The 20,144-nt window shown below is 30.3% G+C and overlaps 3 protein-coding genes across 3 annotated transcripts; 1 reads left to right on the forward strand and 2 right to left on the reverse strand.

The window, feature by feature from the left end:
• The first annotated feature begins 13,571 nt into the window (after nt 1–13,571).
• Nucleotides 13,572–15,325, forward strand: LOC128387512 (probable pyruvate dehydrogenase E1 component subunit alpha, mitochondrial). Its single transcript, XM_053346718.1, has 3 exons — nt 13,572–13,768; nt 13,883–14,264; nt 14,360–15,325. Exons 1-3 carry the CDS (start codon nt 13,724–13,726, stop codon nt 15,112–15,114), a joined length of 1,182 nt encoding a protein of 393 aa, XP_053202693.1. The 5' UTR covers nt 13,572–13,723; the 3' UTR covers nt 15,115–15,325.
• A 163-nt stretch (nt 15,326–15,488) lies between these two features.
• On the reverse strand, nt 15,489–16,135 carry LOC128387514 (mitochondrial import inner membrane translocase subunit Tim29-like). Its single transcript, XM_053346720.1, has one exon. It carries the CDS (start codon nt 16,053–16,055, stop codon nt 15,546–15,548), a length of 510 nt encoding a protein of 169 aa, XP_053202695.1. The 5' UTR covers nt 16,056–16,135; the 3' UTR covers nt 15,489–15,545.
• Nucleotides 16,136–18,643: 2,508 nt separating this feature from the next.
• LOC128387513 (GPN-loop GTPase 2-like) lies at nt 18,644–19,913 on the reverse strand. The gene is made up of 2 exons (XM_053346719.1): nt 19,589–19,913; nt 18,644–19,504 (listed from the first exon to the last, which is right to left on the reverse strand). Exons 1-2 carry the CDS (start codon nt 19,731–19,733, stop codon nt 18,663–18,665), a joined length of 987 nt encoding a protein of 328 aa, XP_053202694.1. The 5' UTR covers nt 19,734–19,913; the 3' UTR covers nt 18,644–18,662.
• Between the last annotated feature and the right edge of the window lie 231 nt (nt 19,914–20,144).

Here is a 20,144-nt window from a genome sequence, read left to right on the forward strand (position 1 = left end):
GCTCTTGAAAAGATGAGGATGAGGATGAGGATGAAGAGAAGATGTAATTGTGAGCTTTTTTTTTCTTACTGGAAAAAAAGAAAGAGGAAAGAAAGTGGATGAAGATGGAGAGTAAACAATTCTCTCAAATTTCATCTTCATCTTCATCTTCATCCATCTTGTATTTGTAGTTATCTTCTGGTAATAAGTTATCATCAACGATTATCAAAGTGTTAACCTTGTTATCATTTTTTTCAGGTTTTCATCTTAATTATGATTTGTAACAATCATAATTAATAGTGATTCGTAAATAACAATTAACTTGTTATTCTAATGCTTACATAATCTGATTGAGTGATTAAATTGTAATTGCAACCATTTGACAGATTAGGATTATATTTGGATAAAGATTAACTGGTTTAATCAATAATCAAAGTGCTCGACCCAGATTATCATGTTAACAATAATGACCAATAAAAAGAGGGCAGTTTATATAAATTAACCTTGACAATATACAAAAAAAACCGCATCACTTGATTGTTAAAGTCAAAGTAAAATTGATGAGGATAAACAATTTGACAAATTGTTATTACCACCAAAGTATTGATAATAAACTGAATCAACTCCCACTTTTTGTGAATATTGTTATCAATTGACAGCGACAACATACGGTTGATTGTGAGGCTTAATTGTTGTGACATAATTTTCATAATCAATGGAAATTGGGTAACAATTGATGAAGATGTTAAAAGTAATTTATAGTAAGAGTAAAATGTTACACAACAAAAAGAGAAGGTGTAACCTTATTGGTTAATCCAATTGAAGATAATGTCACCTCACTTTATCATCCGAATACAATATTATCTATTAAATCTGTTCATCATCATCATCATCATCATCATATATTCATCTTCATCCTTTAAGAGGATTGACTATCTTCCTCTCTCTCTCTCTCTTTTATCACTCAATTTACTCAATGGTGATCAACTAAAAGGTAATAATAATCAAGCCTCATGGGAGGGATCAATTTGATCACTGATATAGTATCATCATTATCATCATTATCCAGGAATGAGATTGTAATAACATTAATGGAGATGATGTTCATCATTATCATCATGGTGGAAAAGAAGAAAAAAAATTTCTCTCTTAATTTTATCAACATTAGATTCCAATTTAAATGTAATATCTAGAGGTGAATACAAAGTAATATGAATACCAATCCATTGATCTGGTCTTTTTTTACATCATCATCATGATCTTCATGATGATAAAGAAGAGGAGGAAGATAATATCAGCCATTTGTATAGGATTTTGAGTACAATGAATGAATTGATTATGATGAATTGTATTGTTATCATTTACCTTGATCATCATCTTGCTTTTTTTTTCTTGTTTTCTTTCCAGAAGATGAGCAACATCATAAAGGTGACATGGGCGATGCTCACGCAACTACAAATTACTCACCTTTATCTTCATTTACAATGATGATGATAATGGTTACCAAGGTGAGAAAAGTAAAGAGCAAGATGAATATCAGTAATTTCTATTGTTATATAGACAATTCGAAACTTTTTTTTCTTTCATTCGAAATTTCGAGTTTTTTTTTTGTAAAATTTTCTCTTGCAATCGTTAGTTTCTCTGTTGATATTGATCTTGATGGCGATTTTCTTGCTAATTGTGATTAGATTGTTGCAACTTTATCGATCGTATCTATGGACTATTTTACTCTTTGGGTCATTTGTCTTATCATCTTTTTATCATCTTCTCATCTTCCCATTGTAATATTTACTTTCTCAACTTTTTTCTTCTTCTTCTCTTTTCTTTTTCTTTTTTTACCACAAAAAGAATAGAAAAAAAAAATTTTCGCAATTACCAGAAATCACGCATTCTATTTACTTCAACTAATTACAAATCTAATTCATTTCTCTCAATTTACACTTAATCATCTTAACTTCTCTTCATCGAGTGTATAATTGTAACTAAATGTTGTATTACCTTGGTTGCGATATTATTACAGATAATTTAACAAACTCGACTGGATATTATCAAGTGTAATATCAATAATATGATTGCAATGATTATCGACTCCCACTGATATCACCTGATAATTTATCATATGATATGACCTTTTATTGACCACACCTTTGGAAAAATTTAACAATTACAATTTGTGTCAGTTTGATTATCGTTAATTGTTAGTTTCATGTAATGGTAACAAGATTTATCTCTATGATAGTATTGAGTTTATATTCTCGTTGGTATCGATAAGATTAAGATTAAAACTTTGTCTCTCTTTCTCTTTATTGGTCATGTTCGTTAATCTGTTATCGTTGTTGTTGTTGTTAATCTTAATCAACAACACATTTAATTCTTTGCGATATCAAACATTCATCTTTTTTTTCATATTCTCTTTCAAAAAGGAGAGAGTGAGAATGAGAGAGAGAAGGAGAGGAAGATGGAGAAAGTGGGGTGGGTTAGAAGGTGACTTGTGTATTCTCACCAACGGATATGTAACTAATAGATGCGTAAGCTTCTGATCTTCATCCAACTGGAATAAAAGTTTGTTGACATAAGCGAAACAAAAGTAGCCCTAAAAATACACAATCAAAGAAGAGACACTGAGAGAGAGAGAGAGAGAGAGAGAGAGAGAGAGAGAGAGAGAGAGAGAGAGAGAGAGAGAGAGAGATGAAGATGAAGATGAGATAGACAGATATGAAAGTATGAATAAAGACAGAAGAAGATGAAAAAGATAAGAGAGAGAGAAAGAGAGAGGGAGAGAGAGGGAGAGACGAGGATGATGAAGATCACATTTCACACAAATGATTGTGACCTTTTACCCAAAGCGTTTTGTAACACATCGAGTTGATTGCAACCGTTTTAGACTTTAACTCATCCCAATCTCTTAAAACTCACATGATTTTACTTTCTATTAGATGAGAACATTGATTATCATCATGATAAGATGAGAGAGAAATTTCAATGAATTTGAAGAAATTTAAGACGAAAGAAGAAGAAGAAGAGGAAGAGGAAGAAAACGATAGCAAAGATACGATAGAAAGATAAAAGGATCTTTTGGACTCGAAGGAGCATTTTAATCCTTTAGAATTCGAGTCAAAGATTAAGTCATTTTCAATCTAATCCATTGACTCATAGCTCATCTAATCCATTAGCTCAACATTTTTTTCCTTTTTAACTGCGTAAATGCCACAATTGTATCGATTCTGATATGTAACATGTTGTGTAATCAGTTAATTAGATAATCAAATGTTTGATAACAATTAATTCAAATGACTTTTTTAGTTGTCCAAATGATTGGTTGTTATTTGGTTTGAATTGAGTTGATATTTGACAAGATTATTGTTGATGATTAGTTTTATTTGTGTCTTAATTTTTACTACTCAATGATCATTGTGATACAATTGATGTAATATCTATGACAAGGTGAGATTTTTATCAATGAACTTTTCATATGAAAGTTACAGTTAATTTTTGGTCTGTTGTTCATTCATCTCATTGTTACTTTACCTTTTGTATTAATGATACAAGATTATGATGATAATAAGGGTATAATAGAAAGAGGGAGTGAAAGAGAGAGAGAGAGAGATGATAATGATTGAACAAGATGATCAGTAATAAAAAGCATTGTTGATGTTTTGTTACATTAGAAGATGAACAATAGACATGAAAAAGAAAAAGAAAAATATTATTTTGTAAAATCAGTTTTTCTGTGGTAAAGATTACCTTGTTAGAGAGATTGAGAGACGATGATGATGATGATGATTGTGATGATAAAGGTAAGAGAGAAAGAAAGAAAGAGAAAGAGAAAGAGAGAAGGCAAATCAACAGTAAATGAGCAACAACAAAGGCGAAAACAAGAAAGTTAACAAAAAGCCTTTTCCGTGACCAGAGAGAAAAGGAAGTTGCTTTGAAGAGGAAAAGATGAAGAGATGGAGATGAAGATGGAGGAATGAAGAGATGAAGAGATGAAGAGAGACCCTGGGAGTGGGTTATCAAGGTAAATGTGTTTTCTCATCATCCAAGCAAAAGCTTATATTGAGTACGAAAGGTAATCTAATACCAATGAATTGAAATTGGAATGAGAATGAGATGCAAGAGAGAGAAAGAGAAAGAGGGTGGGGAGAGAGAGAGAGAGAGAGAAAGAGAGGAACGAAGATGAAAAGTATCGAGTTACCTTTTGGGTCGATAGATGATGAAGCAATGAAGAGGAAGAAAAAGAAAAAGAAAAAGAAAAAGAAGATGAAGAAGAAGAAGATGAAAATGATGATGATGATAAGAATCAGAATAAGAAGAAAAAAGTTATAAGAGCAAATTTGATGAAAAGAAAAGAAAAAAAACTTTTCATCTTCCATAGAATCGATGAAGTAACATTTTGTTCTTTGTCTCTTCTTCTCCATCTTCATCTTCATCATCTTCTTCTTCTTTATCATCTTAATCCTCCCAAACAACAATCACTTAATCACTACAACCTAATCGTTATAATCTAATGTATCAACTGAAAGTGGATAAAGTTGATTATTGTTGTTAACCATTAAAACATATTTAATGAAGAAAAGGTAACAATATATTGATTGTGATCAATATTTCAAGAGTCAACATGGTTTAGGTTAACAATGAACGAGTAACAATTAGACCTTGTAAACTAACAATTAATAGCTGAATGAATAATCTATAAAGAGTTAGTCAACAATCAATTAGCATAAATAAGTAATGATTATGATTCATGGGAAATTTATATTAATTCAATAATCTTATTGGATGAGGAAACTTTAAACACTTTCATTAATTAGATTTGTATTCAAATGTTAACATTAATTTTCATTGAACTTGAAACTAATCACCAAGTGTCTTAAGTTAATCAGTTAGTCTGTTTAATATTATCATTCGGATTAAATTTGATTGGTAACAATTTAAAAGATTCCAATTGATTAAATAGTAAACGATATTAATAATCTTGATGATTGATCATAATTAAGGTTGACAATCAGTGTACCGTTATTAATGAGGATAAGATGAGAAAATTAAAGAAATTAATAGTTGGATTAGTAAGAGAAAAAATTTTTTTTTCTTCTCTTGATTCTTAATCTTGAAGATTAATCCGATTCTTTGGTCAAATGATATTCTGTCATCTCTTTGATTATTTTTCTATGGATAACTGACCAGATTAAGAATAATATCAAATGATAACAAGATTAACTGGTTTAATTAATCAGCTAATTGTAACTTTGGGTTTTCGGCTATTGGGTTACAATTAACACTTTAAATGAGATTGGAAATGTTATTGATACTCAAGTAGAAGACGAAATGATGAAAGATGAAGGTGGATAGAATTTAATTTTCAACAATCAAATTTGATTAACCTTGAGAGACAATTAAAGAAACAAATATTATGATAGTTAATCCAAGTGTGAAAACCAAATCAGGTTAATCTTAATTATTGTGATCGAGTAACAATTTACCAATAGAAAGTGAGGATTTAAACTTGCGATTCAATTGAAGATTGGAAACAAATATTGGTGACAAGATTGATTAGTTGTCAAGGTCAAGGGTTACTAACTAAATGGATGCCAAGGTAAAAGGTAAATGAAGGTTGTGATGGAATCGCCATCATATTTGTCAATCAAATGGGAGAAACACTTAGAATGTAATTGATTTAAATTGATTGTTAACCAGAATAACAATCATCTGCTTTCATCTTTTACCATCAATGTTGATCATCCTCATCCTCATCATCATCATCATCATAATGATAATCATGTTCACCTTCATTGACACCATGTAATAGGAAAAAGGGATTGGTCCTTATACTGAGTGAACTCATAAGGGTATTTCAATTGAATGTGAATATTATTGAGGTTTGGCTTTGAGAGAGCAAGTGAGTGAGTAAGTGAGAGAGAGTGTGAGTTGGTAAGTGAATGAGTCTACCTGAGATAACAGGTAACCCTTGTTACCTTACATGATAACTTAATGATTGGTTATCATTGAGTTAAACACACATACAGACAAATGAAAAGTATACAAGGTAAATATAATATACTCTTAATGGTAACAATAAAAGGTAAACTTGTATTACAAAAAGAGCGACAATAAGTGTCGATGGGATCTTCATTTAAACTTCGAGGGTCAATTGATGAATGTAAATGTGATAATCTTGCGTAGAAATGAAGGTGAGAGAGTGAGATGAAATCAGAGATTGAATAAGGAGGAGGCAATTGCATAGAAGGTGGAGTGGGAGGTGATGATGATGATGATGATGAGATGGATGAAGATGATACAGAAATAAATGCCTATAGAAAAGTATCTGATATCTAAGGATGAAGATTAAGATGAAGATGATGATGTTGGTGGAAGATTGAATAAGGTGATAATCATCAAATTGCCTTTTTGCATTTTCGTTTTCTTTTTTTCTTCTTCTCTCTTTCATCATCATTAACATTATCATTTCTAATTTCTCATCTCTTATCATCATCATCATCATCATTTGATTTTTTTTGTTTCACGTAAAACAATTGAGAAGGAGAAGAGAAAAAACTAGTTAATTGTAATCATATAAGACATTTGGTTAACGATGTATTATGATGATAATCATCATCATCTCATCATCAGTATGAGACATGACAAAAAAAATGGCAACAGTAATGACGAGATTGAAAAGGATGAGGATGAAGATGAAAATGAAGATGATGAGGATAAAATGATTAGAGATGCTCAAGTTACATAGAGAAAAATTTGTTATTCTTTTTCTTTTTCTTTTATTTTCTATTTTCTTCTCTTTTCTTAAAAACATCATCATCATCATTTTAATCTCCTTGATGATCATCGTCTTACTAAAAAAAGAGAAAAATTCTCTCTCTCTCTCTCTTTCTCTCTCTCTCTGGACTTTTTGTCACAGAGATTATCATCTTCATTCTCATCATTTGACATACTTACGATTTGATTTACCAGATATGAAATTTGAATTTATCTAAACCTTGGTTTTCATTTACCTTTTCATCCTCGTCTTCATCTTCATTTTCATCCTCATCCTCATCCTCATCTGCATCTTTATCTTATCGTCTATGAGATCATCTAAATGTTGGTGACTTTGTTTGGAAAATGTTGATTGTCAATCAACTATTAGCATCAAGAGAAACAACAACAATCAAGTTAATGTGTTTTCTTGTTGATGTCACAGCAATTTGATTGTTTCCATTATCATAAACCTAATCATCTTCATCCTCATCAAAACAAAATGATACTATTACTACACAATAGAGTTACCTGATATCCTCGACCCGTTGGCACATCGAGTCGCACACACAGACACACTCATTGATTATAATCATCATCATGATTATCATTATGATTATTAACAAGAGTAACAATTTAAATCTCAAAGCGATTTGCACCAATGTCAAACCCCAACACTAATCATCATCATCATAATCATCATTATAATTGTCATCACAATTTATTTTCAGCCTTATTAAGGTTTCCCTTTTTGATTATCAATTCAATTGTTATAACCAGAAAGTAAACAGTAACAATTTGATAACAATAATTGATAATTTGATATTATTTACTATTAGTTGGTCGTTAATATTGATACAATTGAATAAGGAATTGATCAGAAAAATAATAATAATAACGAGACCACAAAATGAATTGGATTAGATTGTTAATCCGAAGCAAAAAAAACTGATTATCCTTTTCGATGTTTAAAATAATCAATCAACGCATTCATCTTTAATCATAATAACAATTTAATGATCATGATCATTATCACAATCATTGATTATAGAAGAAGATGAAATATCATCATCATCATCTTTTTATAGAGTTTTATAGTATAAGAGTTTTTTTATTATTCTTTTTATCACTTTAAGGACTTTCCATCATCATCATCATCTTTATCTTCATCTCTGTAGGAAATTGTCACTTTGTTGATGATAAACAAACAGACAAATGGGATAATGATGATGATGATGATTCTTGTTTGAATCCTAGATGATCATTAGATTGGAACCGAATCCAATTGAACAATAGTTACCTTTTTTTACTCCTCCTTTTGATCTGAAATTATTGCGTGAGACTGTTGGTTGATGATCGTCATTAACATCAACAGAGTTCTAATTATCATCATCTGTACTATTTCAAAAAATGAGAATAACAATTGATAATCATGACAGAGGAAAACGAAGGAACCAGAAAATTCAAATCATCTCCAAATTCCCAAGCTTAAGGTTCAAATTACAAGAAGGTATTTTCACCATTGTGGTCACTTCGAATTCAAATCGGACATTGTAAGAAAGAAAGTGATCTTTTGACATCTTAAGAAAACCCTTTATTTACAAACGACATAAGTGTCAATTGAAACGTTTAAGACGACGAAACCAAAACTCGAAGAAAAGAACTCCCTTAGGCTAATTTGAGTTCTAATGAAAATGTCAATTTCAGATGAAACGTGAATGAAGGTTAATTTGAAAAGAAGAGATTTAGAATCAACTTGATTTATTGTTTGGTCTCTTTATTGTTAATCACAATTGTGAACATTTATATTGTTACAACGTTGTTACTATTGTCCAAGAGGAGAGTGTGGTGATTGTGGGTTCGTGTTGTTGTTGATGTTTCTTGTTATTTGTTGTTGTTTGTTGGTCGATGTCACAATAAAATGGCCTCAAAAGTGAATCCAAAAAACCACAGGAAAGAAAACGATGCTAGAAAATAATAGAATAACAAAAAATAGAATAAAAAAAGTGACTATTGACTTATCACTCCCCTTGTAACCGAATGGGAGTGAATAAGTTAATCATAATCATAATCAAGACACAATAAGTGTAACCATACACACTCACAATCAAAAGTAATTGTTGAGTTTGTCAAGCTCAATGAAAGAGGCAAATGTCACTTTTTGACCTTCGATTGACTTTTCATACTTTCGGTACCAATTACAGGTTCGAGTTTAATATTTTCCTCCTTCGATCTTTTTTTGTGACTTAAAGATCATCGATAGAAACGAAATTAATATTCTAATTATTTATCTAATGTCCATTTCTCTTGATTAAACTCTCTTTTTTTATCAACACTGATAACCATCAATCAACAATTAAAGTTAGTCAATTATTGAGGTTTAATTGCATTTCTCTGATTATCAAGATGATCTCAAAGTAATTGAGCTTTGATTGTGTTGAAATGCAATTGAAGGTTTATAATTAAAGATCTCTAATCACAACATAGAAATCAAATTAAATGGTATTTATCATTACCTACCTTTTTAATCAAAGTAAATTAATCCAATCATTTAAGTGTATTTGTATTAATCTTTAATGGTGTTAACTTAAATAAAGCGAAAATGTTGATATTTGAGAGAGAGAGAGAGAGAGAGAGAGAGAGAGAGAGAGAGATAAAAGATGGGAATAAGATGATAAAGGCGATAGACTCCAACAGAGAGAGATTCAAAATAAGTGCTAAATCCAATTAATTTGAAGGTAAAAAAGAAACGAATTAAATTTAATTCGTCCTCAGTCTCTCTATCTCTTTCTCTCATCTTTTTGTTAAGTGAGAAAGATGAAAAGTAAACACTTTGGGAGAGAAGAAGAAAAAAGTATCAACTGGACATTCTACTTTCTAATTACCACCTTGACCTCCTCCTCTTCCTCCTTCATGATACCTTTTCTTACTTTCTCCTCCTCTTTTACGCAATGGAACATGAAATAATGAGCTGAAAGATTCACACCTTGAAGAGAGAGAGAGAGAGAGAGAGAGAGAGAGAAAATTCCTCCTCATCGTTTCTTGTCATCTGATTCTGTTGACCAATCCCACCGGTGATACGATTCTAGGTAATCAATCTCACTCCGAGAGATACACATTCACTAATAGTAGTAACCAAAACAGCAACAACAGCAACAACAAAAACTAAAGGTAAGTTAGAGTATCAAAATTTTTTACCTTTTCAAAAGTTACTGACCACTAACTACTACTACTATTAACTGACCTCTGTTGGGGATGATGCTCAAAGTGTGACTTAAAACACCCAGGATATGAAAGGAGGGATTAGGATAAAATAAACTCCATGGGAAACTCAGCATGATGATGATGATAAGAGGGAGGGGATAAGTTGATGATGAGCCAACAGGTAAATCAAATAAGTACACATAAGATTAGTACTATTTCAATTTAATACATTAATATGTAATCAAGAAATCAACTGTTGATAACAATTTGGTTAAAATTGATTATGTGTCTTGTCAGTTGATTTTATTTTTCAACTTACTTTTGATTAGTTAAAATTGTTAATTTTAAAGGTGTGGCTTCTGAATCAATTCTGATCATCATCATCATCATCGTCATCTTGATAATGATGCTAACAAGATGAAATGAGAAACTTCAAAAATGATCAAGATAAATATTGACATGTATTCACATTGATTTCATTTACTTACTTAATTTCTCAACGTTAATCATCCTAATCTTCATCATCTTCATCATCATTTCAGGTTAAAACATTACCTGTGATGATGATCATCATCATCATCACTATCAAAGATGATAAACTTACCTGTAACTTTGTAAACATTTGATTGTTTTCATTTCTTGTCTCAATTGGTTAATCATTTTTGTAGATTTGACCCTAACCCATGATGACCCCCTGATGGTCATGTAATAACCTTGATTATGTTGATTTTTTTTAAATTGTTTATGAAATTAATCATTTATACTTAATCATACTCTCATTTTCACGCTTAATTTAATCATTTAACTTACAGGTAACAATTTAAAGATGATGATGATGATGATGATGAGAGATGATACTTACTATTGGAACAAAAATTTCTCTGTCATAATGAACATTATTCATTTAGAATTGAGAATTTGTCTTCTCATCTTTTGATTGCAATTTTTTTCTTTCTCTCTCTCTCTTTTTAATTAACTTGATCACCTTTTAATCATTAATAATAATCATTAATTTTCATGTTGAAATCAGTTAATAATCAATTTCCAATTTCAACCTACACTAATCAGAGGATTGAGTTAACTTTTTGGAAAATTTTTTCCGTCAAAATTAATCAAATGCAATTAAAAGTAATAACAATCTATTAATTTTAAACAGACAATTTAACAATCAAATATAAGAAAATTACTCACCTTCAATAATTAACTCGATTAACTAATCACTAAATTGATTTCAAGGGTTATAATAAATATGATAATGATAAACAATTTGATAACAATCAGAGTCTTAATACATTTGTAGTGTAAAAAATATAATAATTTGACTAATTGTTACCCTTACAATTAACTGATTTCTCTCAATCTATTCAACCCATTAAATTGCAATAATCATTAGTTTTGACAAATCAATTGGCTTTAACAATTAAGACTGTAAATGAAGATGTAAATTGAAGGTGAACATTAATTGTTACCAGAATGAGAAATGTTTCTTTGGCACGTTAATATCAATTATTGGAATTAAATTGTTACCCCTTGATTGTTGCTATTGTATTGAGAGAGAGATAAACAATTAGCAATTTGTAACAATCAACTCAAATCACTATTTTGCTATTCTTTTAATTGTTACATGAATCAAATGATGCAAAGAAAAGTTTTTGAAACTTTGTAACCGTTGTAACGATTTGCAATCAAACAACAACAACAGAATCTAATTTGTTGATTTTATCATCATTATCATGATGATCATTATTTAAAGGTGACTTTCAGGTCTCTCTCTCTCTCTCACTTCACGTTTTCATGATAAATCATTTGGGTTTCTGGTTCTGGTTAAGCTTCAAGTCCTTTGTATGATTACCTTGAAAAAAGTTCAATCTATTTCAATGTGTCAAGAGGCAAAAACTACAGTGAAAAATTACCTTGATTTTAATTTTTCCTCATTTCTAATTAACTTTTATCTGTTGATTATTTTGTTTTCAATTGTTTACAAGTTAAATTGTTGAGCAAAAATAGTGAATTAACTTACAATTTGCAAGCAATTAACACTATTTTGATTGTGTATGTATGTGTGTGGGTTTATTATTGAACATAATTCCAATGATTTGAAAACAGTTGATTTTTGTTAATTTGATGATTGGTTTGATTGTTGTTGTTGTTGCTGTAAATTAAGTGATTGATTATGTTAAAATTGATCATGATTAGCATGAAGTGTAAAAGTTTTTTTTTCCTATTTCAATTGGTTTAATTAATTACAATTACATAGACCTGTATTCATTAAATTAAGAGGTGTAACTATTATTATTATTATCATCATTATTATTGTCATGGTTGGAGTGACACTTAATCATTATTAGTGTTTGGAGTAATTAATGTTTAATCATTGGTAATTTGTAGTTTAATTGTTAATGATATGAGAAAATTAATGTTTAACTTTATTTTTTGACTAGTGTATTGTTGTTAATCATGATAATGATTAAGTTAATTGTGTGTCCAATTGAAATGACAAAAGTTCATGGTGGATGGTGGGAGGTGGGGTGGAAATCAAGGTGGGACAAAAAGGTAATTCAGATTCTGATATTATTATTCAACAATTAAGGTAATTCATGATTTCTCATCATCATCTTAATCATTATCTTCAACTAACAGTTGATCCTCATCAATCAGGATAATGAATATTGTATTTATAAGTTTGAATGAGAAACAATTAATCATTTTTTTTTTGTTACGAGGAGTAAATTGTCAGAATTACTTTTGATTAGAATTGAGAAGAAGAAAAAAATTTTCCTTAATCATTTTGTGCACTTACAAACAATTAACTGTACAATTAACATGATTCTTCATGATGTGCTGACGTGTTACCTTGTAATTGAACAATTTTATCCCTTCCACTTAATTATTAACTCAATCTATTATAATTAACATCTATTATCACACTTAAGATGATTGTTAATTGTTGATGTTTGTTTTGCTTTTTTCTTGCTTTAAATAATCATTAAATTGTTACACTCTCAGTAAATTAAATTGTTTAGATTGAGATTTAATTTTCTTCAAACGGTAAAACCTTTTTGTAAATGGTTAATCATTCATTTTAAATTGTTGTTAACCACTTTCCAAATGATTAACTTGTCATTAAATTTTCATTTGATTACCATAGATAATCAGGTTGATCAATTGATTTAACACAACAATTAACTTTGTATCATCAATGATTGTTAATTTTTCTTCATTATTTTCACCTGATAAACAAAACAAACGTGACTTTTACAACTAAATTGATAAATTTTCTTACAATTAAAATCAAAACTCATGATTTAATAACAATTAACTTTTAATCAATCAAAATGAAACTTTTTTTTCTTGATTGTTTGATTTGTTCATATGATTGAATCATTTTCATTAATTGTTACAATAATAATACATTTTAATTAATCTCATTCATCTCCCCCATCCAATCAATTTAGATTCTTCATTTGATTTTAATTGTTTAGTTTTATGATTAATTAATTGAACTTTTTTCTTTCATCTTTTTCGTAATTTAATTTCTTGAGGAAACTTTTTTTTCCAAAGAAATGACAAGTTTAAATTAACCGCTTTTCGTTTGGCGATTTTCCTGCCATCTGTTTTTCACTTTTACTACTAACAGTTTTGTCTTTTTCAAGGTCGGTCGAATCAGCTGAACTCGGTTGCTGATCAATTGTAATTGTTTTTTAATTAACTAATTGTTAACCTTTTTTTTTTAATTTAAATTGTTTTCTGTTGTTCATTGAGTTTAAGTTTAACTTAACAAGAAGTAACCATGTTAAATATTTCGAGCAATTTTCTTAGTCGATCTCTTTCCTCGGTAAGTTGAATTGTTTTTCTTTCAACAATTTAACCTTTGATTTTGTTTTCTATTTTGATTACATTTGGTTTTTAATTTATTCCTTTTTGTTTTGTTTTTCTTTGTGTTTTGTAGGCTAATTTTCAAATGTGTATTCGATTGTTATCCAATGAAGCCTCTTTCCAAACAAAACCTTACAAATTGCATAAAATGGATGAAGGTCCAAGTACAGAGGTTACAGTTACTCGAGATGATGCTTTGAGTTTATATAAGCAGATGATGTTTATCCGTCGTATGGAAGCCGCTGCAAATACTTTATACAAAGAGAAAGCCATTAGAGGTTTCTGTCATTTATATTCTGGTCAAGAAGCTGTTGCCGTTGGAATGGAAAATGCCATTCTTAAAGAGGATTCAGTGATCACTGCTTATCGAGCCCATGGTTGGACTCTTGTTCGTGGTGTAGCACCAAGTGCTATTCTTACAGAATTGACCGGTCGTAAATCTGGTTGTGCTCGAGGTAACACTCAACATTATTGGCATATTTCTCTCTCTCTCTCTCTCTCTAGTACCTCATATCTAATTCTTTGTTTCTTTTTTCTTGCGCCACAATAGGTAAAGGAGGTTCTATGCATATGTACAATTTTAATTTCTTTGGTGGTAATGGTATTGTTGGAGCTCAAGTACCATTAGGAGCTGGTATTGCTTTCGCCCATAAATATAAAAACAATGGTAATCTCTGTTTAACCTTATATGGTGATGGAGCTGCTAACCAAGGCCAAGTATTCGAGGCCTACAATATGGCCAAACTCTGGAATTTACCTTGCATTTTTATCTGTGAAAATAATGGTTATGGTATGGGAACATCAGCTGATCGAGCTGCAGCATCAACTGAATACTTTTCCCGTGGAGATTATGTTCCCGGTTTATGGGTTGATGGTATGGATGTTTTAGCCGTTCGAGAGGCGACCCGATTCCTTGCCGAAGCTTGTAGACAAGGTAAAGGTCCGTTTGTCGTTGAAGCGACAACTTATCGTTATCATGGTCACAGTATGTCCGATCCTGGAACAAGTTATCGTACTCGTGAGGAAATTCAAGAGGTTAGAACACAAAGAGATCCAATCACCTCGTTTAAGGATAAAATTTTGAACGCTGATCTTGTTACCAGTGAGGAATTAAAAGAAATTGATTTAGCAATTAAAAAGGAAGTCGATGATGCCAATAAATTAGCTAAAACCGATTCAGAGATCCCATTAGATGAACTTACCGCTGATGTTTATGTTCAATGTTACGAACCTTATATTAGAGGTACAACTCCGTTTACTCCTCTTCAACATAAACGAATATCAAATCCCGTTAATCTAAACTGAATCATCTAATTGTAGAGATTTATTTAAACAATTAATATATTATATTATTGTTTTTCTCTCTCTGTCCCTTTCCTTATCCAACAACAAGAATCAAAAACAATTTAAACTCTTCTTTTCCTCTTTTGGCTGGTTGAATATTTTAACGTTATAAATAAATTGTAAAGTTTACCTTTGAGATTTACCAAAGGATAGACACAATTTAAAATTGTAATTCTAATATTGATTGAATCAACAATTATTACACTTTAATTTGTAGTTGTTTTAGACAATTTTAAATCATCACTTTGATTGAATGTTTTTACTTGTTGATCTTGGTTTGTTTCTTCTTATGGCAATGATGATATAATTAAGAAAAAACAAGAAACAAGAGGAAATAATTAATCTACAGATATATTATGTTAACTAAATTACAATGGAAAATGAAAATTAAATCAACTCCATTCATCTGGATTAACATCATAATCAATCATTTTTCTATCCAATATCCTCCATCTTCCGGCGATTCCAATATCAACCAGTCTTTCAGTTAATTGTTCAACGTAAGTTGGCTTAAGGAAATCACATTGATTAATATAAACAGCACAATCAGGATTAAGATCCATTCGTAATAATAAACTAATCACTCCTAAATCAAGTCTCCTAAGTGTCCGTTCACCTTGACATTGATTAAGAAATGAGACAAATTGAGCTGATGATGGATTACGAATATTATCACCAACAATCAATAAATCATTACGAGCAGTTACCAATTGATCAAGGTAACTTTGTTCACTAGGATTATTGTTAATTAAATAAATGAAACCAGTTAATGTTGATAATTGGAATCCCGATTTAACCGGACTACCAATTAGACCATCTTTAATTTCAATTAGACTAGTTTTATATTGATTGTAACACAAGTTGATAAACTCGGTTACCTTTTTACCGAGACGGGAAAACATTTCAACATTAATTGATCAACCAACACAATTAACTAGAGCAAGAAAATTTAATCACAACAAAAACAATGAATGAAAAAATCTCTCTCAATGTTTACACATGTTAACAAATCTTCGTTAGTGGCGCCATCTGGTGGATGGAAAAGAAAACTTATCGAAATTAATTCTCAGATTTTTACTGGAAAATGATGAAATTTGTTGATCACAATTAACATTAATTAATGGCTAACTTTAGTGGAAAATGAAAAGATTTGTAATAATCATGATTAGTATATAATCTTTTTCAATGGAAATGTTAATTGAAACAAATTACATTCTGTTGACTGAGTATAAGAGTTAATCATTAGAGTTAACAATTGATTGTGATAAATTATAAATTGTTGGACTACAATTAGATGATCAATTGTTTGTGGTTCAATTATTGTAACTCAATGAATTGAATTTTGATCCATTTTGATAAATTAACAGAGAAGATAGATTTTTGTGTGTTCAACAATTAGATTCAAACAACAAGAGTAAATTTAATTATCTGTTGGTAATTAAAGTGAGAGATAATTTAACAATATAATAGCTAATTTGATTAGTGCGATACATTAATTTTGCTTAGCAATCAGTTAGTGGTATTTACATATTGCTTATTGAAAAAAAAAATTGTTAATTGTGATTATAAAGCAATGAAATGAATAGTGTTAACATCAAAATTGGAAAAGTTAAATCAGCATGAAATTTAATCAACACGGTGATTTACAATTAACACCCTGTCAATTTGAAGGCTCCTGACAACTGAATTTTGTTAATTGTTACTCAATATACTTGAATGTCTATTGTGATGATGATGATGACAATTGATAAGATTTCACTCATTTTAATGAATGGATGTGTAGTAATTTGGTCATATTTAATTCACTGGAATCACTTTGCTCATGGTAATTGTTGATGATTACAATGTTCACTTGTTCCCAATGGTTAATTGTGAGATTTTGACATGCATAATGTGATCCAATAGTTGCTTGATTAATGTTAATTAAGGTCAATGTTAAATCTGCTTCTTTGGTTATTGTTTTGGATCATAAGTCAATCATCAAATCCCCGAATCGTATCAATGTGTCCGTGCGTGTATATTAATAGATTTAATCACAGAGATTTTAGCTATGAAAGGAATAATCAAATTAGAATCAGATTAGAATTGTAATTAAGATAATAACTGAGAAGAAAATTGAAAGAAAATCTTACCTAAGGAACATGAAAGTAAATTATTCTCACTAAATATTTAGTAGTAGGTTTTGTTGCTGTTTGGATTTAGTGTTATATCACCAGGACGATGTTAATTGTTGTTAAATTGCACCTTGAATATATATAATTTTGGCACCATCAAGGTTTGTACTAGAGATTTATAATACTTTGGATATTTGGGGAAGCAAAAACAATCAAGATGATTTGGTCGTGGATGAAGATGAAGATGATTGGGAACTACTTTTAACAGGCTTAGGCACTGGTGCTCTTTTGGCATGGGTACCAGGCTTTAATTTACCAACGTAACATTTGGATAACATCCCATGGTAATTAACCCAAGCATGGATGTTATTGAATAGTTCAGTTGCATCTCTACCTGCTCCTTGGACTAACTGATCAGCTCCACCAGGATGAAATTCAAGATACGGTGTAACATTATAAACCTTTCGGTCTAAACATATCCAACAATCATCATAATTATCATGTTTCTCCAATTCTTCAACGGTTACTTCAGGCATGGAACCAGCGGTTCCTGAGAGATCCTTATTACCAGCACCTAATTTGATCCAATCCATGAGAGAGTGTCCTGGCTTAAGAACAACCCGTTTAGATGATTTACCAGAATTTCGGTCATTTGACATGATGATGGAAATGCTAAAAGAAAAGGAAAAAAAATAATATCATTAGAAAGAAAATCCTAAGGAAACAGTTACGAGTTCTCAAGGTAATGGCTGACAATTTTTTCGTGTTTTTGGTTTGAGAGAACAATTAATTAGATTGAATTTACCTGATGGATTGAATGAGGAATCGAATATAAATCACAATTTAAAAAAAAACGAACGATGATTAGTGTTGGTTAAAGATTTTAGATGTTACTTCTTTGTTGTGTTTCTTTCAAATGATAATAAGGTTGCGATCAGCTGATGATCACTCTCAATAACATCAACCTTTCATTTCAATTGAATTTCCATGAGAATGAAATTCTAACAGTCATTAGTTAACTAACCATGATTCCTATTGAAATTCAAGGTCAAATATTGTATTCACATTGAATTTCAACAGTATTAAGGTTGTAATTTTTTTCTCATTGTTTATTGTTCGTGTGTCTCTTTACAATAATCAACAATATTTGAGAAAAATACTGAATAGTTCAGGTAATTATACAGATATTGTTGTGACAATTAAGACACGAAAAAAGAATGAAGCTTTTTTTTCTGTAAATTAGAATAACAATTAGTTGATTGAAGTGAAAGTAAAATCAACTAGTTGGCAGTACAGTGAAATCGCCATTAAATTGTTTGACCAGAACGTGATGAGAACAATTAACTTGATAGTAGTTTTTAGTGATTCCAATGAAATTGAATATGGATTAAGTTTTCAAGAAGAATTGCCAATATCTTCTGAATTGATTAATCTCTCACGAATTGTCATGTATTTGGCATAATCAAATTCCGCTTTTTGAGTTGATTCGTAAATTTCTTGTACCTTTTCCTCTGTTTCAATGTCCATCAGAAAATGACCATTGGCTTTGTCAATTAGCCTCATCACTTTGACCATTGTTTTCGGATCGTTAATGTCGAGAGGTACAAATGATACCAGACCATAACTTTCGATAACATCGGCAATTGATTGGCTAAGTTTCTTGTGTTTCTCTAAAAATGGATCATCAATCATTTGATCAATTAAATATTTCAGATCCATAACTTCACAATAATAGTCAATATTAAATCGTATTGGTCCAAATTTCTCAATTAAATCAACTTTGGATAAAATATTAACATGAGGTAACTCCAAGTGTAACATGGTCGCCAATGAATTAAGAAGAGCTGAGATGAATTTACCAGGATCGTTGGCATAATAAGAATCAACCAAATTAACAGAAGTTAATCTTAAATCAAAACCATTAACAATTCGTCTTGTTAAATTGGTGATTATATTTTTTAGGCTCTTATTGTGAACATAAAGTTCAACTTGACCTGGAGAATCAAATATGAGATATGGATAAGATGGTTTATCACTTGTATTTCCATCGGAATCATTGAAGCAAATTTGACGAATCCGATCAATTAACCAATCTAAATTAGTCTCCAAATACTCAATACAATAAATTAAACCTCCATTTGGTCCCAAGTTACATTCTTTCATTGATTGTTCCAGAGAAATCAATTGGGTAACATCAATGTCAGGCTTGTATGGAAGTGATACATCATTACCTGGATCTAGAAGAAGAAAAGAATTAGAAAATTGTCACATTAATTGTAATCAAAATTTAAACAAAGGGAAACAATTTAACTTATTCTCACCTAAATTTACAATGAAAGTCTTACGGCCAAGTTTATTAAGAAACTTATGAATCGTTGAACAATAGGTTGTTTTCCCTGAGCCAGGTGGACCTACGACAATCTGACCGAAAATAACTTTATCACTATTTAAAGAATCACCCATCATGAATTTAAGTTTTAATCGTTTAATTAGACTTAAAACTTAATTAAGTTGCAAAAGTAAACAATTTATTTTGATTTTCAAAACGAAAACAACCCAAAGCTATAAACTGCGCATGCGCGTGAATTTATCTTAACTCGTACGTTGATAGATGGCGACGTTTCCATTACACAGGGCAACTTCATTTTACGCAGATTTTAGTTATAAGTCAAGAACCGGTGGGATTAGAAGATCAGACCTCGTCCGGAGTGTGTACTACAGACATATTTCAGAATTGAAGGACTTTGCATAAAAAGTTTCAGGATCATTGAGGCCATTTAACGATAGATTGAAATTTAGAGGTAATTCAAAGGTTTTTATGAAAAACAGCATAAAAAATTGCCTCTATTAGTAGCAGTATTAAAGTCAAACGTTGAA

Source organism: Panonychus citri, unplaced genomic scaffold, assembly GCF_014898815.1.
Source record: "Panonychus citri isolate SS breed McGregor unplaced genomic scaffold, ASM1489881v1 Contig00092, whole genome shotgun sequence".
In the NCBI taxonomy this organism is placed as follows: Eukaryota; Metazoa; Arthropoda; class Arachnida; order Trombidiformes; family Tetranychidae; genus Panonychus; species Panonychus citri.